General features: G+C 40.9%; 1 protein-coding gene and 1 non-coding gene across 6 annotated transcripts in view; both read left to right on the top strand.

The window, feature by feature from the left end:
• LOC141279176 (uncharacterized) overlaps positions 1-21802 on the top strand; it is a 118704-nt gene that overhangs the window by 22587 nt on the left and 74315 nt on the right. For 3 of the 5 annotated variants that reach the window (XM_073807557.1, XM_073807561.1, XM_073807560.1), the window contains one exon: positions 11200-11357. In XM_073807557.1, coding sequence (XP_073663658.1) covers positions 11200-11357 — 158 coding nt within the window. The remainder of the gene's footprint in view (positions 1-11199; positions 11358-21802) is intronic. The other 2 variants (XM_073807559.1, XM_073807558.1) reach the window with 1 other exon arrangement.
• Positions 20376-20479, top strand: LOC117313124 (U6 spliceosomal RNA). Its single transcript, XR_004527585.1, has one exon. It is a non-coding gene; the product is annotated as a U6 spliceosomal RNA (small nuclear RNA).

Here is a 21802-nt window from a genome sequence, read left to right as displayed (position 1 = left end):
ATAAATTGAGATAAAGCAGAAGTGCTCATAGACACAGCTCAAAGCCATGGAGGCTTGATGCTGAGATGCTGAGTGTATGTAGTTACCGGGGAAGGAGGTTGGCAGTGCTACTCTACTGCTTAGGGTGTGCGCTGCCTCTATAATGGCTTGCTGCAAAACAAGCACTGAACACTATTTTTGCCTTGTTTTGTAGAAGTGAAAATCTTTTTCAGATTTCTTTTAATAAGTGAAAACAGGTACTAATGTAGGTCTTTCGTAAAAGCGAAGTGGCATAGAGCAAAGTTTGGAAAAGCAGGGGATCCCTGTATAGATGGAGTTAAGTAAAGGGTACTAAAGAAAGGAAAAATGAAGGTATTTCACTACAGAGGTAACAGCAATATTTTCAAAAGTACTTTCTTTGAACTTCCAATAGGAGCTGATATCTCTCAGAAGCTCTAATTCTACCATCATTATTTTATGCCCCAAGTCACTCCTCCTCCCCACTGTCTTTAAGGCACTGAAACATCATTGTTATCATCATCACCATCACCACCACCACCACCACCTACAGTCACACAATCACAAGCACCAGCGGAGTGACTCTTGTTGTAGGACCCAGTGCTGCCGTCAAGGAAACAAACACAGGCTTTAGTCTCTAGAGTCAAAGGAGCTTAATGTCAGCTTGGAGAGAGGAATAGAAGGAGGAGGAGGAGGAGAAGAATGAGCATAATAGTAAAACAGCAACACTAGATAACAGCCATCACCGCTTTCCCAGTTCACAGACCAGAAATCACTGGAACTATCCCCAGCCTTTACCCATTCCTGATACCAGAGTCCTGTAGTCCTTGTCGGAAATGCCTTTCTGGTTGTTCTCTTTTCCTCCTCTATTGTCCATTTATTCCTCCACCTCATGCCTGGAAAATTGCAACAGGTTTATCCTTTGGCTCCCTGCTTCTCCTCCTGCCAGCTAACATCACTGCAGTGCTGCCTTTATCTTTTCATTCTCCTCCTCAAGAACCAGTATGGCTCTCTGTGCTTTTCAGACCGTGGGCACAAATCTCTGAGTCCAGCTTTGAAGGCCTTCTGTAATTTACATGGACTTTGTCCATTCAATTTGATGGGCCACTACGCTCCCAACACGAAATTTTTATCCCCAAGGGGTAGTTCTGTCTTTACTTTGAAACCAAGGGCCACACTATGCTTTCATTTCCTTTTTTAAATTGTGTGGGGTTTTTTTTTTTCTGGTATTTCTACTCTTTTTTTGGTCTTTTGTGCTGTTTGCTTAGTTTCAACTTTTCCCAATTATTTCATTATATTGTTATTCTATCACTTATTACCATTCTCCTCCCCACCCCTTTTTTTCCTACTACCCTCCCTCCTGGGCATCACATTCTCCTCCAATCTCTCCTGGTTGCTCTTTCATCTTGCTCCACGGCAAATCATATTGGGAACTTCCCTTTCCTGCTCTTTTGATTTATTTTGCCGTTTCCTGGGTCACTGGTCTTCCCCTTTTTTTCCTCCTTGTTGTGCTGCAAAATATTTTCAAGCAACTTCCCCAAAATGAGCATGTTAAGAAATAAATGTTCCAAGTTCTTGCATGTCTGAAAATGTCTTCATTCTACTTTCACACTTAATTGTGTTTGTCTGGATACAATATTCTAGTTTATAATCATGTTACCAAAGAGCTTGGTATCTGTTTCCTCACCGTGTGTTAGTACCTGAGTTTCTGATAAGAAGTTTGATGTCAGTCTGACTCTCGTTCTTCTGTAATGTGGAAGATGAATTCCTACTATTTCACTACTGTCAAGTCAAATCCTAACAATCCATTTTTCCATTTTAAACCTGAGCCCCACAGGTCTGTGTTCTGCTTTTAATGCTAACTTATGGTATTTCAGAGATGGACTTTGAAAATATAGAAAAAAGTCTAGTAAAGAGATGAAGAAAATGTTTCTTCTCTACTGCAGCTACAAAGGGAGAGGCATTCTTCCTCATCTTAAAACTTGGTCAAGGGATCTGATGAGGAAGGTGGTAAATGTGTACTCTCACAAGGACACCACTCTTGTTTCCTATGTGGTATGAAGTCTTGTACAAATATTCATAACTGTTACCAGCTCATTCTCTTCTCTCTAATATAAATCTATCATTGGAATTATTATTTGAGCAAAGGAGTCTTGTAGATGCTAGAGATTTTAAAAATTATTGCCATGTCATGTGAACATAACCTTCAGTGATACCTGTTTTACTTGTTATGGTTTGTAAGGATAGTCTTATTTGTTGTCCTGGTGATAATGTTGTAGTTGACACCTGTGTTCCCAAGTGGTGTAAACATTATCAGAAGAGGATTCTTGGCTCTCTCCTCTTCCTATTTGCATAATGGACAAATAAGTCTACTTTGCTAGAGTCCTTAGCATGACGAAGAGTTTGAGTCTTGTCCATTTACATTTCCACATGGTTGTATATTCAGTTGCTTCAGCACCATGGAACACAGCGACAATTTCTCAAACCAAGAGTTAGTTTTTTTTTAATTTAATTTAATTTTATTAATTAATTTATTTATTTGTTTTTGGCTGTGTTGTGTCTTTGTTGCTGTGCACGGGCTTTCTCTAGTTGCGGTGAGCTGAGGCTACTCTTCGTTGTGCTGCACGGGCTTCTCATTGCAGTGGCTTCTCTTATTGCAGAGCACGGGCTCTAGGCACCTGGGCTTCAGGAGTTGCGGCTCGCAGCCTCTAGAGCACAGGCTCAGTAGTTGTGGCGCACGGGCTTAGTTGCTCCATGGCATGTGGAATCTTCCCAGACCACGGCTCGAACCTGTGTCCCCTGCATTGGCAGGCGGATTCTTAACCACTGTGCCACCAGGGAAGCCCCAAAAGTTAGTTTTATAAGATATTTTGCTTCTAATACCTGAGTACTATTCAAAACCTGTCACCTACAGCAGAAACTAACACACCATTGTAAAGCAATTATACTCCAATAAAGATGTTAATAAAAAAAAAGTCACCTTTTCAGTGTTCCTTGCAACATATTTGTATCATTTCAGTGTCCTTCAGGAAGTTTGGGAGGGGAGAGGAATATTGAACAACAATATAAAAATGCAAAGTGGGGCTTCCCTGGTGGCGCAGTGGTTGAGGGTCCGCCTGCCGATGCAGGGGACGTGGGTTCGTGCCCCGGTCTGGGAGGATCCCACATGCCGCGGAGCTGCTGGGCCCGTGAGCCATGGCCGCTGGGCCTGTGCGTCCTGAGCCTGTGCGCCGCAACGGGAGGGGCCCCAACGGTGAGAGGCCCGCGTACCGCAAAAAAAAAAAAAAAAAGCTAAGTGACAGTACCTTTAATTTAAAAAAATGTTACCCCCTGCCTCCAGACACACAAATATTCTAGAATATTCTTCTAAATATGGTAAAAATCTTCCTACCAAAACCAAAATTATTCTCTGTATTACCATAACATTAAATCTTTACTAAATCTATTATTCTATAGAGTAATCAGTTCTAGGACATAGAACAATAGAAAAAAATTATATTGTGGAAAAGGAACTTTCCTTAGATCCATGTGAAGCTCCATATCATAATTGAAAGTGCTCAAATAGATAATAGATAAGCAGAACAGAATAGAGTCCAGAAATAGGCCCGCATATAGAAGATCACTTGATTTATCACAAAGGTGCCAATGAAATTCATGGGGGAAAGAGAGACTTTTTAATATATGGTACTGGTTCAAAGGGTATTTGCATTTTAAAATTGGATAGATATTATCAAATTATTCACCAGAAAACTAACACTAATTTATACTCACCAACATGGCTGAAGAGCACTTCATGGCCTAATCATATAAATATTCAAGGATGTTTGCAAAGAATGGATATTCTGTTTATTGAGCACAAAGTACTCTTTCTGTATAATGCAATTCCTTCATTATTCAAGTGACAGGTATTTCCTAGATGCCTCCTATATTCTAGGTACTGCTTTAGGCCCTGGGGACTTGGCTGAAGGCAAAGTACCTGCTTTTTTGGAGCTTACATTCTTGGCGGGGTGGGAGGAGGGTGCGGAGAGATAATAAACAGATACAAAAAATATAATTTTATAGGGTTCTAAGTTGTATGAGGGAAAAACCCAACAGGGCAAGGGGTTAGAAAGACTAGGGGTGAGGGCTCTAGTTCAGATAGGAGAGTCAGGGAAGACCTCTCTGCAGAGGTAAGAAGGAGGCGGCCAAGCAAAGTTAAAGGGGAAGGTGTGTGTCCAGGCAGAAGCTCAGCAAGTAGAAAGGCCCCAGGTCAGGAAAGTGCTTGGTGTGGGAGAGACTCCAAGAGAGACTAATGTGGCTGGAGAGTGTAGGAGAGATGCTCACAGAAGTAGGCAGGGGCTGGTTCGTGCTGACCTTGTTGGCCATAGCAAGACGTTTAGATTTTATTCCAGTATAATAGGAAGCTGTTGAAGCTGTGGGATCCTCCCAGACCCTTCAGCACTGATGTGGCATGATCTGATTAATACTTATAGAAGATAATTTTGATTGCTCTGGGAAAATGAATTGGAGGGGAAAGAAATGGGGCAAAAAGACCTTTAGTTGTGGCCAGAGGGACAGTAGTTTGGACTAGGTGGTAGCTGGGGAAGTGTTGAAATGTGACCAAAATTGGGACATACCTGGATGTTATAACAGTTAGGACTTGCTGACGGTTTGGCTATCAGGGGTTGGGTGGGGCTGGGGGAAGAAGGGAGTCAAGGATGACTCCTAGATTTGGGGCCTAAACAACTGGGTCAGTGGCAGTGCTGCCAACTGAGACAGAGATGATTGAAGGAGACAGTGGGGGGCACTGGAAGAAAAACCTTGGTGTGTATGAGTGGAACAACCCAATGCCCATCAATAGGTGAAAGGATAAACAAAACGTAGTATATCCATACAATGAAATATTATTCAGCTGCGAAAAGAAATGACATACTGATACCTGTTACAACACGGCTGAACCTTGAAAACATTATACTAAGTGAAAAGGAACCAGACAAAAAAGCCCACATACTGTATGACTCCATATCTATGAAATATCCAGAATAAGCAAATCTATAGAGTCAGAAAATAGATTAGTGTTTGCCAGGGACTCAGTGTGGGAGGAGGAACTGGAGAGTGACTGCTTAATGGAGGTTTCCATTTGGGGTGATGAGAAAGTTCTGAAGCTAGACAATAGAGGGGGCTGCACAACATTGTGAATATACTAAATGCTATGGAATTTTATACTTTAAAATGGCGACAGTGGTAACTGTTATTTGTATTTTACCACGGTAAAAAAATCTGAGACAACAACAAAAATTTTAGGATGTATGTAGGGAAACTCAAGAGTTTAGTTTGGGACATGTTAAATGTGAAATGCCTATTAGATATTCAAGTAGAGCTAGATAAAGGAAGCTGGAGCTCAGGGGAAAGTTCAGGACTGGAGAAATAAATCTGGGAGTCATTAGCATAGGGATGATATTTAAAGACTGAGAATTGGGTGAGAACTGCCATCTAGGCAGTGTAGGGAGAGAAGAAAGGAAAGACTGAGCCTGGACTGCCTTGATACTGGTCAGGAATAGGAGGAGGAGCCAGCAAAACAGGGTGGGCACACTGCTCCACAAAGGGTGGGAAAGTAGGAGAATGTGGCATCTCTGGGGCTCGGGTAGAGAGCATTTTGGGGAGAGGCGCACCAAGTGTCAATTACCGTTGAGAGATGGAGTAAAATGAAGACCGTTGGATTTTGTGCGTTGGAAATCCCTGTGATCTTTACAAAGTTGTTTGTAGTTCTAAGTGGTTTTATGCATTACTCAAATATACTAGCTTAAAATATTTTTTTGGTCTATTAATTTCTCCAATAGATATATTAAAATTTTCCACCATCAATATAGATTGATCGGTTTTTATTTCTCCTTGTTGAATTTTAAAATTCTGTATTAAGAGTATTTGTTCTTGACTCTCATGTCTTGTTAGTGAATTGTGATTTTTATCACTTGAAAATAGCCTTCTTTCCTTTTAATTGTAATGGCATATGTAGCTGGACTTTTTTTTTACTCCAAATTAAAACTTGGTTTTTTAATATGGGAACTTAACTCATTCACATTTTGTATTGTTAATATGTTTAAATACACTCATGTTTTCTTGGCTTATGTTTTCTATTCAGGTGTTTTTGTTTTTTTCTGTTTCTTCTTGCTGTCTTTTGTTTGAGCAAGTTTTCTTTATTCCATTTTCTTCAGGGGTTGGCAAAGTTATGAGCTCAGTTTTGGTTATTTAGATAGTTAACTTAAAATTTGAACTCTCATGGTTCTACATGTTTTTTATCAGCATCTAGAATTAATCCACCTTCATGTCTTCCCATTAAACAAGAAATTTTTACTCTGACTTCCTCCTTTTGCCTCTATAGGTGTAAGCAATTTACCAAATTAGTTTTATTCTAGTTAAGTTTTACTTTTTGTTTTGACTCAGTTTTTTCCTTTTACTCCATATTATCTTTTTCTTTGGGTTACCTTTTGTCATTGTTCTTTTGTTCGAGTGCATTTTTGAGAGCCATAATTATTTTAGAGATAGTGTGATTGTGGCAAAACTCCTGAATCCTTGTGTGTTAAAAATGTCTCCAATTTGCTCTCACAGTTGATTGTGCATTTCCCTTGGTATAGATTTCTAGGTACAAAATCATTTTTCTTTCAGAATTTGGAATGTATTACACAGGTGTCTTTAGCACCCAACATTGCTGATGAGAAGTCTGATGCTAATCTGCTTCTTCTCTGATCATAAGTAACAGAAACTGGCTCTGGCTAATTTGTGCAGAAAAATAATTTGTTGGCAGGCTATTGGGTAGCTCACAGAATTACCTAGAAGGCTGAAAATCAGGCTTGGAAAGCCAGCAGGAACCAAGGGGGCAACAACCAAGGATACTTTGTAGGAACAGTCTGGTTAGGTCATTGCCACCAGTCTTTGTGGGTATCACTCCAGATTCAGGTCCTGGGTGGAACAGCTAACACTCAAATTGCCAAACCTGAAAGCGGGGTTATTTGCCAAGTGCCCAATAACCACATGTGGTAGGCAGAAAAATGGTCCCAAAGATGTCCATGGCCTAATGCTTGGAACCTGTGAACGTTCCCTTAAATGGCAAAGGGACTACGCAGATGTGATTAAGTTAGCTTGATTAGCCTGGATTATCCAGGTGGGCCCAATTACATGATTCCTTAAAAGTAGAGAAGCTCTCCCACCTGTGATCAGAGGGAGCTGTGACTAATACAGAAGGGTCAGAGAGTTGCTGTCTCTGAGGATGGAGGAAGGGGGCCATGAGCTAAGATATATGATGGCTGTTGGTAGCTGGAAAATGCAAAACACAAATTCTCCCCTAGTCTCCAGAAAGGAGTGCTGACACCTTGAGCTTAGCCCTGGACTTCTGATCTACAGAACGGTAAAGTAATAAATTTGTGCTGTTTTAAGCCACCGTTTGTGGAAAATCGTTATGGCAGCAATAGAAAACCAATACACCACGCATTTGTAGTATTTCTTTGTCTTGATACTAAAGCCAGGAAGGCCTCACTCTGGCGGCAACCTGTGAGCATTTTGTTCCTTGCAGAGCTACCTTGTCATCTAACACTTCCTCTTGGGTGCTCGCTTCCTATCCCCCTCTGTCCCTGTGAAAACACTCCTGATGGCTTCTTTCTGCTAGTTCAGGGGCAGGGGAAGGCTATTGGGCCCCATGTTCTGAATACAGTGCTTTTTTTTAAATATATAAATTTATTTGTTTTTGGCTGCATTGGGTCTTCATTACTGTGCACGGACTTTTCTCTAGTTGTGGCGAGCGGGGGCTACTCTTCGTGGTGGTGCGCTGGCTTCTCATTGCGGTGGCTTCTCTTGTTGCGGAGCATGGCTCTAGGTGCTCGGGCTTCAGTAGTTGTAGCCTGCGGGCTCAGTAGTGCATGGGCTTAGCTGCTCCACGGCATGTGGGATCTTCCCGGACCAGGGATCGAACCCGTGTGCCCTGCATTGGCAGGAGGATTCTTAACCACTGTGCCACCAGGGAAGCCCCTGAATACAGTTTTTTTTTTTTTTTTTTTTGCGGTACGCAGGCCTCTCACTGTTGTGGCCTCTCCCGCTGCGGAGCACAGGCTCCGGACGCGTAGGCTCAGCGGCCACGGCTCACGGGCCCAGCCGCTCCGCGGCACGCGGGATCCCCCCGCACCAGGGCACGAACCCGCGTCCCCTGCATCGGCAGGCGGACTCTCAACCACTGCGCCACCAGGGAAGTTCTTTAATATATTATCCTGCTGGTTGATTCAGAGCCTTCTGTATTATTGTAAATGTCTCTCTGAGTATGGAAACTCTGGATTTGCTCTTTCCATTATTTTAATCATTTATTTGGTTTGTTTTCTGCAGCCAGTTTGGGGATGTGATTTTTCCTCCCTCTTGTAAATGTTGATTAACTTTTATCTTTTAAGTATTTCAGAACTTTCTGATAATAGTGCCTTTTCCTGTTTATCAGTACCATGTGAATTTCTTTGGGGCTTCCCTGGTGGTGCAGTAGTTAAGAACCCGCCTGCTAATGCAGGGGATATGGGTTCGAGCCCTAGTCAGGGAAGATCCCACATGCCATGGAGTGACTAAGCCTGTGCGCCACAACTACTGAAGCCCGCACGCCTAGAGCCTGTGCTCTGCAACAAGAGAAGCCACGGCGATGAGAAGCCCGTGCATCACAACAAAGAGTAGCCCCCGCTCGCTGCAGCTAGAGAAAGCCCGCGCGCAGCAACGAGGATCCAAAGCAGCCAAAAATAAATAAATTTTAAAAAATTAAAAAAAAAGAAAACAGTAAATAAATTAATCCTTTAAAAACAAACAAAAAAACAACATTTTGCACCTGTCATTGTAAGAAAATTTGGGTGGAAGGGGACATGATCTTATGAGCTCATTTCACCATCTTGATCCAATTGTTGCCTATTACTTAGGCTGATTATTCTGAACCCGGGGCTCAGACAGAATCTGAAGGACTAGAAAGTTCCCTGAAGAGTGGGCTGTGTGGTCTAGTCTCAGCAGCATGGAGGCCCAGGAGGAAGCCAATGGAACACAGGGGTTGGGAGGGCCCAGGTGGGGGTTGGGGAAGCCCTTTGACAGGAAAAGACAAAACAGACCTGAGTTCAAACCCTGATTTTGCCCCTTTCCAACTATGTAAGCTTAAGCAAATTTAGCCTCTGTGAACTTCAGTTTCTTCACTTTAAAATGGTGATAACACCAGCTATCAGACAAGGTTGCTCTAAGAATTAAATGAGACAATACTGGTAAAGTGCTTTTCATAGGCTTGGCATTTAATAATAATGGGTATTTGCTGAGTGCTTTTACCTGGATTAATCTTGTTTAATCCTGATTTTTAAACCTGTTACACAGATCAGGAAACTGAGGTGTAGAGAATTAAGTAAGCTGCTTAAGGCTGTAATCAAAAAGTGGCAGAGGAGGGATTTGAACCTGGGCAGTCTGGCTGACATCTCTGCACACACACATCATGCTACAGGTTACCCCCATGGGTGAGGGCTATTGGGCTGAGTGCTCTCCTCTGGTGTTTAAAATTTCCTGTGTGGTTTTGGTGGAGGGAGCCAGATTAATTTTAGGAATTAGGAAGGGATTGAGTCAGCAAGAGAGGATTAAGTGGCCCCAGTAATAGGCAAGCTGGAGCTGGTAGGTCATTGTAGGTTACTGTTTAGTATCCAAGTTTGTTGGCTTATTTGCTTTTATTATGTACTTATTTTGTGGAGGTAACACATAATACGTAACAGTAATGTGCACATATCTTAAAGGCACAGCTCAATGAATTTTCACACGTGTTTACACCTGTGTAATCACCATCCAGATCAAGCTATAGAATATTTCTAGCCCCCTAGAATATTTCTAGCCCCCTAGAAGGCTCCCTTGTGCTCCCTCCCAGTCAATACCTGGCCAAAGGTTAGTAGTACTAACCTCTGTCATTATGGGTCAGTTTAGTCTGTTTTGCACTTCATATAATCAAACATATGGTTTCTGTTCTCTCATATCTGGCTTCTTTCACTCAGTCTGTTTATTTTGATAAAGAACCAGATGCTTTGGATCTGTGAGCAGATGACTACATTCCATGAGCAGGTAGCTAAGCTCCGAGCATTACCCCAAGGGCTCTGTACACAAGTACAGCCTTTTGTGCATCTCAGTAGCCAGCTGTGGGAGATGGGAAAGAGAAGGAAAACTTGCCCAGGCAGGGCTGCCACTGGCTCCACACCTGAAGGCTCTCAGGACGCCCTGGGCTCAAGGGTAAACGTTCTAGGTATGCTATGGCTATGAAGTGAATGTTAGTTCCTTTCCTCTTTCTGGGATTCCCCATGAGTCAGGTTTTGAGATGGGACAGCTGCCTGAGTTTGGTTGAGGGTGGCACGTTCTTTGCCCTTTTGCAGCTATAGTGGTGCATTGGAAAACTCTGAATTGTTCTACACACTTGGATGCAAGTAATGTCCACACCTCTCTCCAGCCTCTGGGAACCCATCTTCTCAGGGTAGGGGCATAGCTGTCTTACCTGTGAAACATTGCCTTCCATCTCCTCCCTTTTTAGGGTAATTCCAGCTTCTTTTCTTGAAAAGACAATAATTCTCCAAGTCTGTAAATTAAAAAAAAAAAGACTTCCCTGGTGGTGCAGTGATTAAGACCCTGTGCTCCCAATGCAGGGGGCCCGGGTTCCATCCCTGGTTGGGGAACTAGATCCCACATGCATGCTGCAACTAAGAGTTCGAATGCCACGACTAAAGAACCCTCAAGCCACAACTAAGACCTGGTGCAACCAAATAAATAAAAAAAAAATAAAGTAAGTCTGGCTTTTTCCAGTTCTTAACCACAAAGAAGCTCTTAAAGCTCTTACAACTGAGCATAAAAGGGTCCTGTGCCTCAGAACAAAAAGCCAGGTTTCCTTCCAGAGAGGAAAGGAAGGGGGAAATCACCTTTCCCTCTACCAAGTAAGTCTCCAATAGAAGTAAGAGCAAGGCACAAATGACTACATCAGTAATCTCTCCGGTCCCACAGCACTGGGTTCCAAATCTGCCCTCTGAGACTAACCATGGGGAAAACCTGGCAAAATCGCACTCTAATCATCTCAGCCCCAGTTTTTTCTGCTACAAAATGGTGACAATACCAACCTTGCAAAGTTGTTGTCATTGGTAAATTAGCTATTTGTAAAGCTCTATACTTAGGGTCCTAATGAGTGTATTTTCTTTTTTTCTACAGGAGGAATCACCTGCTTGTATGGAAGTAGGAACAGCTGAACTGGGTGGCCTGGATTACAGGGCTCCAAGAACAGAGAAGCGATGCACTTTGCCAGGTAGTTGGGAAGCAGGCTGGAGCTCAGAAAGGCTTTTCTCCCTTTTCTTTATGGTTCCAAGCAGGTAAGTGATATGACTTAGGAGGTACTGCGAGGTGGCCCTGTACTCTCAACATAGTGCCCGAACCTGACTGATCATTAGAATTTCATGGAGAGTTTAAAAACATTCCTACCCAGCCACTTACTTTCTCCCACTCTGGCTGAGAATCTGATTCAGGAAAAAAAAATCCCCAGGTGATTCTGCTGACTAGTAAGGTTTAGAGACCTGTTCTAAAATATATTCTTGCCTGAAAGTCCAATAGTTTATTTATTTTTTCAGCTTTGAGGAAAGTCTTTAATATCATTGCCCCACACAGTGAATTTGGGTAAAAGAGGAGACAGATGGAACTTTAACAGGCAAGTCTGGAGCCTGAAGCTTCATGGGAGCCCCTGGCACCAAATAGAAGTGTAACAGGTCACCTGCACCCTTTCATGGCATTAAGAACAGAAACGCAGTGCATGGGTCTTGAGTTTTAGGAAAGTCCAATAGTTTAAAACATTTCCATATTATCTCAGTGGGGGGCATAAAAAATAGGACTGGGGGAGTCATGAGTCACCTTGACTACCCCGAAGGAAAAAACTTTTGTGGAACTGTCTAGATTACATGAACCTTTATCACATACATTGTAAAGCCTACATCTTGATTTCTGTGACAAAATTTTCATCAGGGTAGAAGAACAAAGCTTACCAGTACCTTGTTCAAGCAATTGGTACGACCCTCATTTCCAAACACTAACTAAACTGTACGTGTAATTGGGAATTTTTATTACATTAAAGTAAATTAGAATGATCAGGCATATTTTTCTCTTCTCTGTAGCCCCTCCTTAGCTTGTTATTGAAGGCATATTAATAACTACCTCTCTAGGATGCAGCTGCTGAGCATTCTGATGAGAGAGAACATAAGGATGATAGGTCCTTAGGACTGTGAGCTGGTAGCTGAGAACGTCCATTAGAAGTAGTTAGAATCCTAACTGCTAGATTAGGTCAGCACACGGAGAGAACGGGAATTAGAATTCTGATGGAAGATGGCTTTGGGGGATCAAACAAATCTAAAATTCTAGTAGTGTTTTATTACATATTGCTGTGATTGAAACCTTAATTTCGGAATTTATAATTGAATTTGGGAGCATTGAAAATTTAGAGAGAGGGCAGAAATGAGAAAGGCTCAGGGAAGCCAGAGGACGTGGGCACAATACAAGCTCAGGTGGGAGATGAAGAGGGATGGAGTCAGAAAATAAGAAGATTGTAGAAGGGAGAACAACACCAAAAATAACAATTATTTCCTTCAACCCTTTATGGTCCTTGCTGGGCAATTCCCATTCCAATTTTTCCCTACCTCTTGTTATTATTTCATCCTGGTAAAAGGGAGAACCAAACTAGTTTCTTGAGGTAGTCTCAAGATCATTTAAGTAGAAGTCTAGGAGATGCTTAGATATAGCCAGGAAAATACCTACATGTATCAGATCACAGCTTTGCCCTGTATTGTTTAGATGCCTTATTGGGGGCGGTGCTCATGGAACTTTTGCAAACCATCTGGAGTTTGGAGGGTGTCTTCATCACTCATAGTTTTGAGAATTTGAATCCTGTCTGTGCTGTTCAGTGTATGTGTGTGTTGCATTTGTTTTTTTGAATTTGAATTCCTATTGGAACAAAACTGGCTTATTGCTGTGAAGAGGTTTGATTTTTGGTTTTGCTGTACTTATAGAAAGCAAATGAAGTCTAAAAATTAAGTTTCTTGGTTCTAAGTGCACCAGATTTATACCTTCTCAAAATGAACGGAGGCTTTATTGATAGTGAGTAAATGACTATAAATCTTCATAGCATGTCATTCCTCCCACTTTAACTTCCACCTATGCTCCCACTGGGTAATTTATTTTTTTTTGACTGTGTCAGGTCTTAGTTGTGGCACACAGGCTCCAGGGCACGTGGACTCTAGTTGAGGCTCTTGAGCTCAGTAGTTGTGGCAAACAGGCTTAGTTGCCCCATGGCATGTGGGATCTTAGTTCCCTGACCAGGGATGGAACCCGCGTCCCCTGCATTGCAAGGCGGATTCTTTATCACTGGACCACCAGGGAAGTCCCCCCACTGGGTTATTTTGAGGCATCTGAAGTAAATCTCAGATGTCATTTCGTTTCTGCTGTAAGCATTTCAGCATGTGTCTCTAAAAGATATGGACTCTTTTTAAAAACATAACTGCATATTTGGATTAAGTGACTAGCAAAATAAAAAGGGATGCTTGCAAAACAAAATATAACCACAATACCTTTATAACTCCCCAAAATATTGATAAAATTTCCTTAGTATCAAATATCTAATCAGGTTTAAATTTCCTGCATCATTTTTGGATTTTGCTGATTATTTCACTGAGATGTTGCTTAACAAATTCCTGTTTCCTGTACATCCTATAAGCTGAGTGTTAGATCTGGAAGTTTAATCTGACTTGGCTTGGTTTTTTTGGCAAGAACACTTTATATGTGGCATTATATAATTCCGTAGGAAACATATGATGGTAACAGGCATTAATTATCATTGTCTAGAAGATTGTACATTTTTGACCGCCCTCAACTCAACCATCAAGCTATACACACCCTTAGACACACCTCACATATACCCTCTCCTTTTTACTGTTTTTTTTTTTTTTCTCATCTCTAAAAACACCATTGTCTATTAACCATCACTGCAGATCCCTGCAGGTCAGGGTGTTCTGCCTGATACTCCACACTCGCTGTTAATTATGATAATTATGTATACTTTGCATCTGATGCTTACGTGTTGCCACTGGCATCTGTTATCCTGAAATCTTACTCTTCCCATTGACACTAGGAAGATTAATTTTGTAAAAGCACCTATGACTGTTTTTTGTTTATTTGTTTTGTTTTTATTTTATTGAAGTATAGTTTTTTAATTTATACATCTTTATTGGAGTATAATTGCTTCACAATGCTGTTATTTCTATTGTACAACAAAGTAAATCAGCCATGTGCATAGTTGGTTTAAATGTTGTATTTTTTTCTCATTAGTTACCTATTTTATACATAGTATCAATAGTGTACTGTTTTAACTGATTAGAAAATCGTTACTTGATTGTAAACTCATCTCACAGACATAATCTCCTTGGAAAATAATCAGAAGGTTCCATTAACTTTCAATATATGTAAATAAACATTCTCTCAGTTCCCACCTATGGTGATATTGTTGGTTGTCTATTCAACTGCCATCCCTCTCACCCTTTTCATGTGCTGACAGAGAGCCCACTTCCCATTAAAGAGGCTGACCACTTTCCAAAGTGCCTGGTTTCTGGGAAACTCTTTCTTTCCCTCTTTATGAGGATACTGTCATCTTTGGTTCTTTACATGGGGTGTGAGGTTGTTATTTGGTGCTGCAATGACCGTCCTCTGACCATAGGGAGCAGGCTAAAGGATTAACACCAATGTGCCCAGGATGATGGGATGGAAATGTGGGAAGAATCCAGATGCTCAGTAAGTCACTGAGCCCCTGAAATAGCCAACCTTGCAAATGCCATACCTCCAGACTTCTTATGTGAGATTATAAAAAAGGGGTATTTCACCCACTTTTCATTGATCATTTGCAGCTATAAACAACACACCAGGTATATTCAGATACACTTCTTTTGTGTTTCTGCTTACTATTTAAAGCCCTGATGTAGGGAAAAAAACCCTATAGACTTTGACCTTGAGTTTCCTATAAAATCAAAGTCTCTCTTAACCACTCTAATAGAGCTAAAATGGTGATACACATAGCATAAATCATTGAATCATCAAAATAAACTTGTTTTGATGTCATTTTAAAAAAATAAAATCAGTTTTTTGATAAGATACAAGTTGAAAAAGCATACAGTAACTTAAAAGTGGAGATAGAGGCCTAAATGTTCTATGTTGGTGATAGGAATTAGAGTTGAAATATTTTCCAAGGCTCATTCTCAAAGCACATAACTAAGAGTTGACTTTGAGTGTTGGCAACAAAGGGAGACTTTTCTCCTATTACATTATGCTGGACATAATACTTGTATTAAGCAGGAGAACTGGAATTTCTGAATCTCCTCCTTTGCAGCAAAACAATTCCCAAGTTTCAAATTGAATGCACAAGATTAGCAGGCAGAGTGATGAGGATTTAATTTTTAAAAATAGTATGATGTTTGAAATCTGTCTAAGCAGCAGCTATAGAACCAAACACGTGAAGGATAGCTATGAGCTGTCTGTGCTTGCTGCTGCTTGTGTTTTTTTTAAATTGAGATATAATTGACATATAACAGTATGCTCCTGCCTGTATTTTGCATTCCCAGACTGTTATTTGGAAGCAAAGCTTCATTGATTTTTGGTCAGTAGATTGCACCTTTGTCCTTGCAGACAAGGTGATGACAGCAAGTAGTTCCATGAAACCCTTGGTAACAGACCTTCTTTGTGCTGTGTGAGGAAGCCCTGGCTCATAAGTGGATGACATCAGCAGGCTTCCACCCACTCCTCTGGATCCCTCAGTGTACAGACTCATCGGTAATGACTTGCACTCTGAACAGCTGCCGGTCTCACTGGCTTCATTCACTGTGAAGATGGTGATCATACATCCCAGATTTCAAATAATCTGTCCTGTTTTCAGACCATGTGTCAGGCTATCTGCCCTTGTGTCTGATTAGGAAAATATGATCACCTTAATTATGGCACAACCGCTTCCAACTTCTCTGCCTGCTTGGAGGTTTTCCCAACATGTCTCGTTGTTTGGGATACCTCTCAGGCGGTGTCCCTTCTCCTTCGCTAAATAAGCAAAATTACCCATGTGTTCAATGGAAATACCCTCCTTTAGGGATCCTGTCTAGAAGGGATTTCAACATAACCAGTACTTAGACACAGTAAGGCAGAGCCTACCTGCCTATGAAAAGCTACCTGATCAGAATTCTGAGTGAATTAAATGTCCATTAGCACAATAAAATTCAAAGCCTTTGAAAATGCATAAGGTGATACATTTAAGCAGGTGAGCATAGCTTATCTTGGAAAAGTCACTGAAAGGAAGAGGGCAGGGTTAGAATTCAGCTTTGGAGATGAGATAGGAGCAAAGGGTAACTTCAGAGCCCACTGGGGGCAGCCTTGCTGTCTATAGGTTGTGGGTCAGGCAGCAGGCTCACTGTTTACTCTGACATTGTGGCTTGGAGAACATAACAGCATCTCTGCTATCTTTGGTGTCCTTAATTCAGTGAGCCAGGTACACGAAAGGTGCTCAGGAGATACTTGTTGAACTGCATTGACAAGTAACTTTTTCTTTCATCACTGTGTTTGATACACGAGATACACTTGCAGCCATCTTTCTGGTTCAGAGTATCAAAGCTGGTCTGAAATGCCATAAAGAGTGTTTGTACTTAAGGATAGTTATGGGGGTAGGACTTTGATTTTCTGAAAAAAAATTTTTTTTTTACCTATATAGCCAGAATATTAGAAATAAAATTTAGGAGGGGACAGACAATCCTTGGGTGTAAGGAGATTGGTAATGGCTTGGGACAGCTGAATAAATATATTTATTTTGTTCCGTGCGTGGGCCTTACCCCTTTTCACAACTACCAGGTGTTTTATAGACACGTTTTTCTATGAAGTAGTCAAGCTGTAAACACATTGAATCCTGACTGATAGTCATGTCTTTAAAAAAAAAAAAAAAGAAAGGAAAGGGAAAAGAGAAGCACTACTGTCGTTCTCCTAATGGAAATATCTTTTGTCTCTGGAAGCACAGGACCAAGGGTGTGGACCATCACAGGGCCTTCACTCTACTTTCAACCCATCCTGATTATGGGCTTCCTGTAGGTCTGTCCCTCATATGTAACTGTGGTGCTCTGAGAGGAAACTCTGTACCCACTGCACCCCAAGCCCAATCTCACGTTTCTGTACAAAGAATGGTGGGTGCTCAGTAAATGTTTGTTGCGTAAAAAACATCAAGTATTTAGCAGTATTGGTGAACAGTGTAGCTTCTCCTTCATGTTCACAAGTTAAATCACAGGGTTAAATCTTTCACATCCAGGTGTCTTAGTATACAGATGTACACAGTAAGCGTTTATGTCTGAGTGAGCAGAGCAAGGGCCACATTCATGAATACCATGGGAGCCTGTGGTGTTAACCTTCCCCCCATATCACCAGCGCTGCCTGCTGAGCAACAGAGATGTTTTCCCTCTTCCTTTTTTTAAAAAAATAAATTTTATTTATTTATTTTTGGCTGTGTTGGGTCTTCGTTGCTGCGCGCGGGTTTTCTCTAGTTGCGGCAAGCGGGGGCTACTCTCATTGCGGTGGCTTCTCTTGTTGTGGAGCATGGGCTCTAGGTGCGAGGGCTTCAGTAGTTGTGGCACATGGGCTCAGTAGTTGTTGCTCTAGAGCGCAGGCTCAGTAGTTGTGGCTCACGGGCTTAGTTGTTCTGCGGCATGTGGGATCTTCCCGGACCAGGGCTCGAACCCGTGTCCCCTGCATTGGCAGGAGGATTCTTAACCACTGTGCCACCAGGAAAGTCCTCTCCCACTTCCTTTCAAGGTCTCACAGGTTCATTGTAATACGTGGGAAAGGACCAGAGAGATTTTTAAGCCAAACTCTTCATTTTATAAGTGAAAAACCGTAGGTCTGGAGAGATGGAGCAACTTACCCAAGATCATATATAGCTCATCTTTGGCAAAACCAAGAAAGAATCTGAGTCTCCTTGAAAGTCATTTTTCTTCCCGAAATACTTTAAAGTTTTATGTAAAAGATCTTCATTTCATGGCTATATATATACCATCAAGTAGTTGTTATCAGTTACTCCTCAAGGAAACCCTAAAAACTTTTAGCTAATTATTTCCCATTTGACACATTTCAGGATGTCAAATAAGAAGTTCTTACTGAGACATCAAGATAAAATACGTGACAAGCCAAAGAGGAGAGCCATAAAAAGATAGATCATGGTCTTTCCATGATCTCTTTCTTTTCAAAGCACTCTCCCAGCAAATAGCACGCTAGTTAAACCTGTTGGTGAGTAAACTTAAGGAAATATGTTAAAGGACTCCATCCAGTCCTGCCCAAAGCCAGGCAGAGGAGGCCAACTTGAGTTCTCACCACCATCCCCCAACACCCTTTGTTGTTTGCTCAGAATAGTTTCCCCGGTAAGACATTAGTGATTCCTAGGGCTTCTTTAAGAAGTTTCTTTATTATGTGTGAAGTGATTGAAAACTGCCAATCATGAATCTGGCAATCCCCTCTCATGAGCTTCAAGACTGTTCTGATTACAATAATTACATTTTTATGAATATCCTACCTAGAGAGTAACAATTTTACTATGTCAGACTACACCACACGAAGATGCATCAGTTTCATCTGCAATGAAAAATAGAGCCTAATAGCTCAGTTGTATATTTATGATAGTCAGACATCAAGATGCAACGTAAATACTTCAGCTGAAAGAATTCTGATCATTATTTAACCTTGAGATGATAAGGGTGAAGGCTTGTCAGCTTTCATGAATTATTTTTTTCATGATTTTTGCTATTTTGATTTGATTTTTAAAACTCCATAACACTTATTAACATTTGGATTCCACCCCACCCCTCATGATATGTAGACAAGGCACACCAACAAAAGATTAATAGATATGATTGATAGTCAAAGGGAGAGGATTAGGTAGTTGTAAGACATAATTATGTTTCAGGTACAATAGTGCCCGTCCAACGAGTTTTCTTCTTGCCTAAGTTTCTTCACCCATGATGCAAATAATGGACACAGTGTTTAGGTTTGATGAATACATATTAGTTTAATGCAAAGAAAAAAACTGTTGCATTATTACAAATAGTGGTCAGTGCCAGTCGAAGTGTGCTCTGAGAACCCGTAGCATCAGGCATCACCTAGAAGCCTGTTAAGGATGTAAATTCTCAGGTCCCCACCCCAGACTTGCTGAGTCAGAATCTTTGGCCGTGGAGCGCAGGACTCTGTCTTAACAAGCCCTCCAGGTGATGCTCTGAGGTTTGAGAACCACTGCTGTAGCATCTTGTAGCTATTCCCATTGGCTGCAGTGAAACGTTGCCAGGTGTGGACGCGGCAGTCCCAGCAACACTGTAGGTGTTCCCTGTTAACTGCAGTAGTGTGTGTTCCAGGGCAGCTTAAGTGAACAGGCTCTTTTGGTCAAATTCCTGAGTGCAGAGGTTCCTCTTAAGTGGATTTTTTTCTTCTCTTTAAATCCCCAGATGTCGCAAGCCATAGTTTCTTCCCATTCCACTCGTAATTGTTAGTTTATCCTCCCTGGTAGAGGGATGTTATGATATCCTTTCTAATGACAAGATTTCCACCACCCTGAACCTCTGCTGATCCTTTCCCTTTGTTACAACCATTTCCCTAAAGTCATCTTGAGTTGTTTAAAAAATTTTAACATCCAACATGATGCCCTTTATATTTCTTATGGCAGTACCATAAGAAATGCACTCTATCTTTTGATAGCACTGTGAGTGAAAATTATTTACCGTAACTCACCAGAAAATGGTATAGGGAATTGTCACACATTGCAAGCACACTTAATTCAAGAAAACATGGTAGAACATACTTAGTACAAATGCTGATGCTCACTAACCAGGACTGTGCAGTGCTGTCAGTGACACAGTTTTTCTTTGAGAGGTTAAAATAGCTCTCGGTGTAAAGGAAATGTATCACAGAATTTGGTAATGGATTAAAAAGGGGGAGGAAGGGGAAGAAGGGAGTGAGGGAAGGAAAGAGGGAGATTGAGAGAGAATATTTTAATGAAAATATTTTAGAGACAAGTAGCATTTTAATGAATCAGCATACGTGGGGCAATGTTAAATGGAGTAGAAGAGTATGACAAAAAGTGAATTGCCATCTTATGATTTAATCTTCATATTACTTTATACATTCTCTATATAAAAATATATTCTTATATATATATATGAATATATTCTTTTAAAGACCCAAATGCAAGGGTAAACAGTGATTCTAAATCCTGAATGTGTATCAGAATGACCTTGAAGCTTGTTAAAAATACAAATTCCCAAAAAAAAAACAAAAAACAAATTCCCGTGGTCATGGTTGCTTTGGCAACACATATACTGAAATTCAAGCGATACAGAGAAAATTAGCACGGTCCCTGTGCAAGGATAACATGAAAACTCATGAAGCGTTCCATATTATTTTTTGAATTTTATTTTATTTAGTTTTTTTTATACAGTAGGTTCTTATTAGTTATCTATTTTATACATATTGGTGTATATATGTCAATCCCAATCTCCCAGTTCATCCCACCCCCCCTCACTTTCCCACCTTGGTGTCCATACATTTCTTCTCTACATCTGTGTCTCTGTATCTGCCTTGCAAACCAGTTCATCTGCAGCATTTTTCTAGATTCCACATATATGCGTTAATATACGATATTTGTTTTTCTCTTTTGACTTACTTCACTCTGTATGACAGTCTCTAGTTCCATTTACGTCTCTACAAATGACCCAATTTCATTCTTTTTTATGGCTGAGTAATATTCCACTGTATATATGTACCATATCTTCTTTATCCATTCATCTGTTGTTGGGCATTTAGGTTGCTTCCATGACCTGGTAATTGTAAATAGTGCTGCAATGAACATTGGGGTGCATGTGTCTTTTTGAATTATGGTTTTCTCTGGGTATGTGCCCAGTAGTGGGATTGCTGGGTCATATGGTAGTTCTGTTTTTAGTTTTTTAAGGAACCTCCATACTGTTCTCCATAGTGGCTGTATCAATTTACATTCCCACCAACAGTGCAAGAGGGTTCCCTTTTCTCCACACACTCTCCAGCATTTATTTGTAGATTTTCTGATGATGCCCATTTTAACTGGTGTGAGATGATACCTCATTGTAGTTTTGATTTGCATTTCTCTAATGATTAGTGATGTTGAGCAGCTTTTCATGTGTCTCTTGGCCATCTGTATGTCTTCTTTGGAGAGATGTCTATTTAGGTCTTCTGCCCATTTTTTGATTTGGTTGTTTGTTTTTTTAATATTGAGCTGCATGAGCTGTTTATATATTTTGGAGATTAATCCTTTGTCCGTTGATTTGTTTGCAAATATTTTCTCCCATTCTGAAGCTTGTCTTTTCATCTTGCTTATAGTTTCCTTTGCTGTGCAAAAGGTTTTAAGTTTCATTAGGTCCCATTTGTTTATTTTTGTTTTTATTTCCATTACTCTAGGAGGTGGGTCAAAAAAAGATCTTGCTGTGGTTTATGTTGAAAAGTGTTCTTCCTGTGTTTTCCTCTAAGAGTTTTATAGTGTCCAGTCTTACATTTAGATCTTGAATCCATTTTGAGTTTATTTTTGTGTATGCTGTTAGGCAGTGTTCTAATTTCATTCTTTTACATGGAGCTGTCCAGTTTTCCCAGCACCACTTATTGAAGAGACTGTCTTTTCTCCATTATATATCCTTGCCTCCTTTGTCATAGATTAGTTGAGCATAGGTGCGTGGGTTTATCTCTGGGCTTTCTATCC

The sequence above is a fragment of the Tursiops truncatus genome, chromosome 7 (genome assembly GCF_011762595.2).
Source record: "Tursiops truncatus isolate mTurTru1 chromosome 7, mTurTru1.mat.Y, whole genome shotgun sequence".
Taxonomy (NCBI): domain Eukaryota; kingdom Metazoa; phylum Chordata; class Mammalia; order Artiodactyla; family Delphinidae; genus Tursiops; species Tursiops truncatus.
The sequence above is the reverse complement of the archived record's forward strand: the minus strand, read 5'-3'. Positions and strand labels throughout refer to the sequence as shown.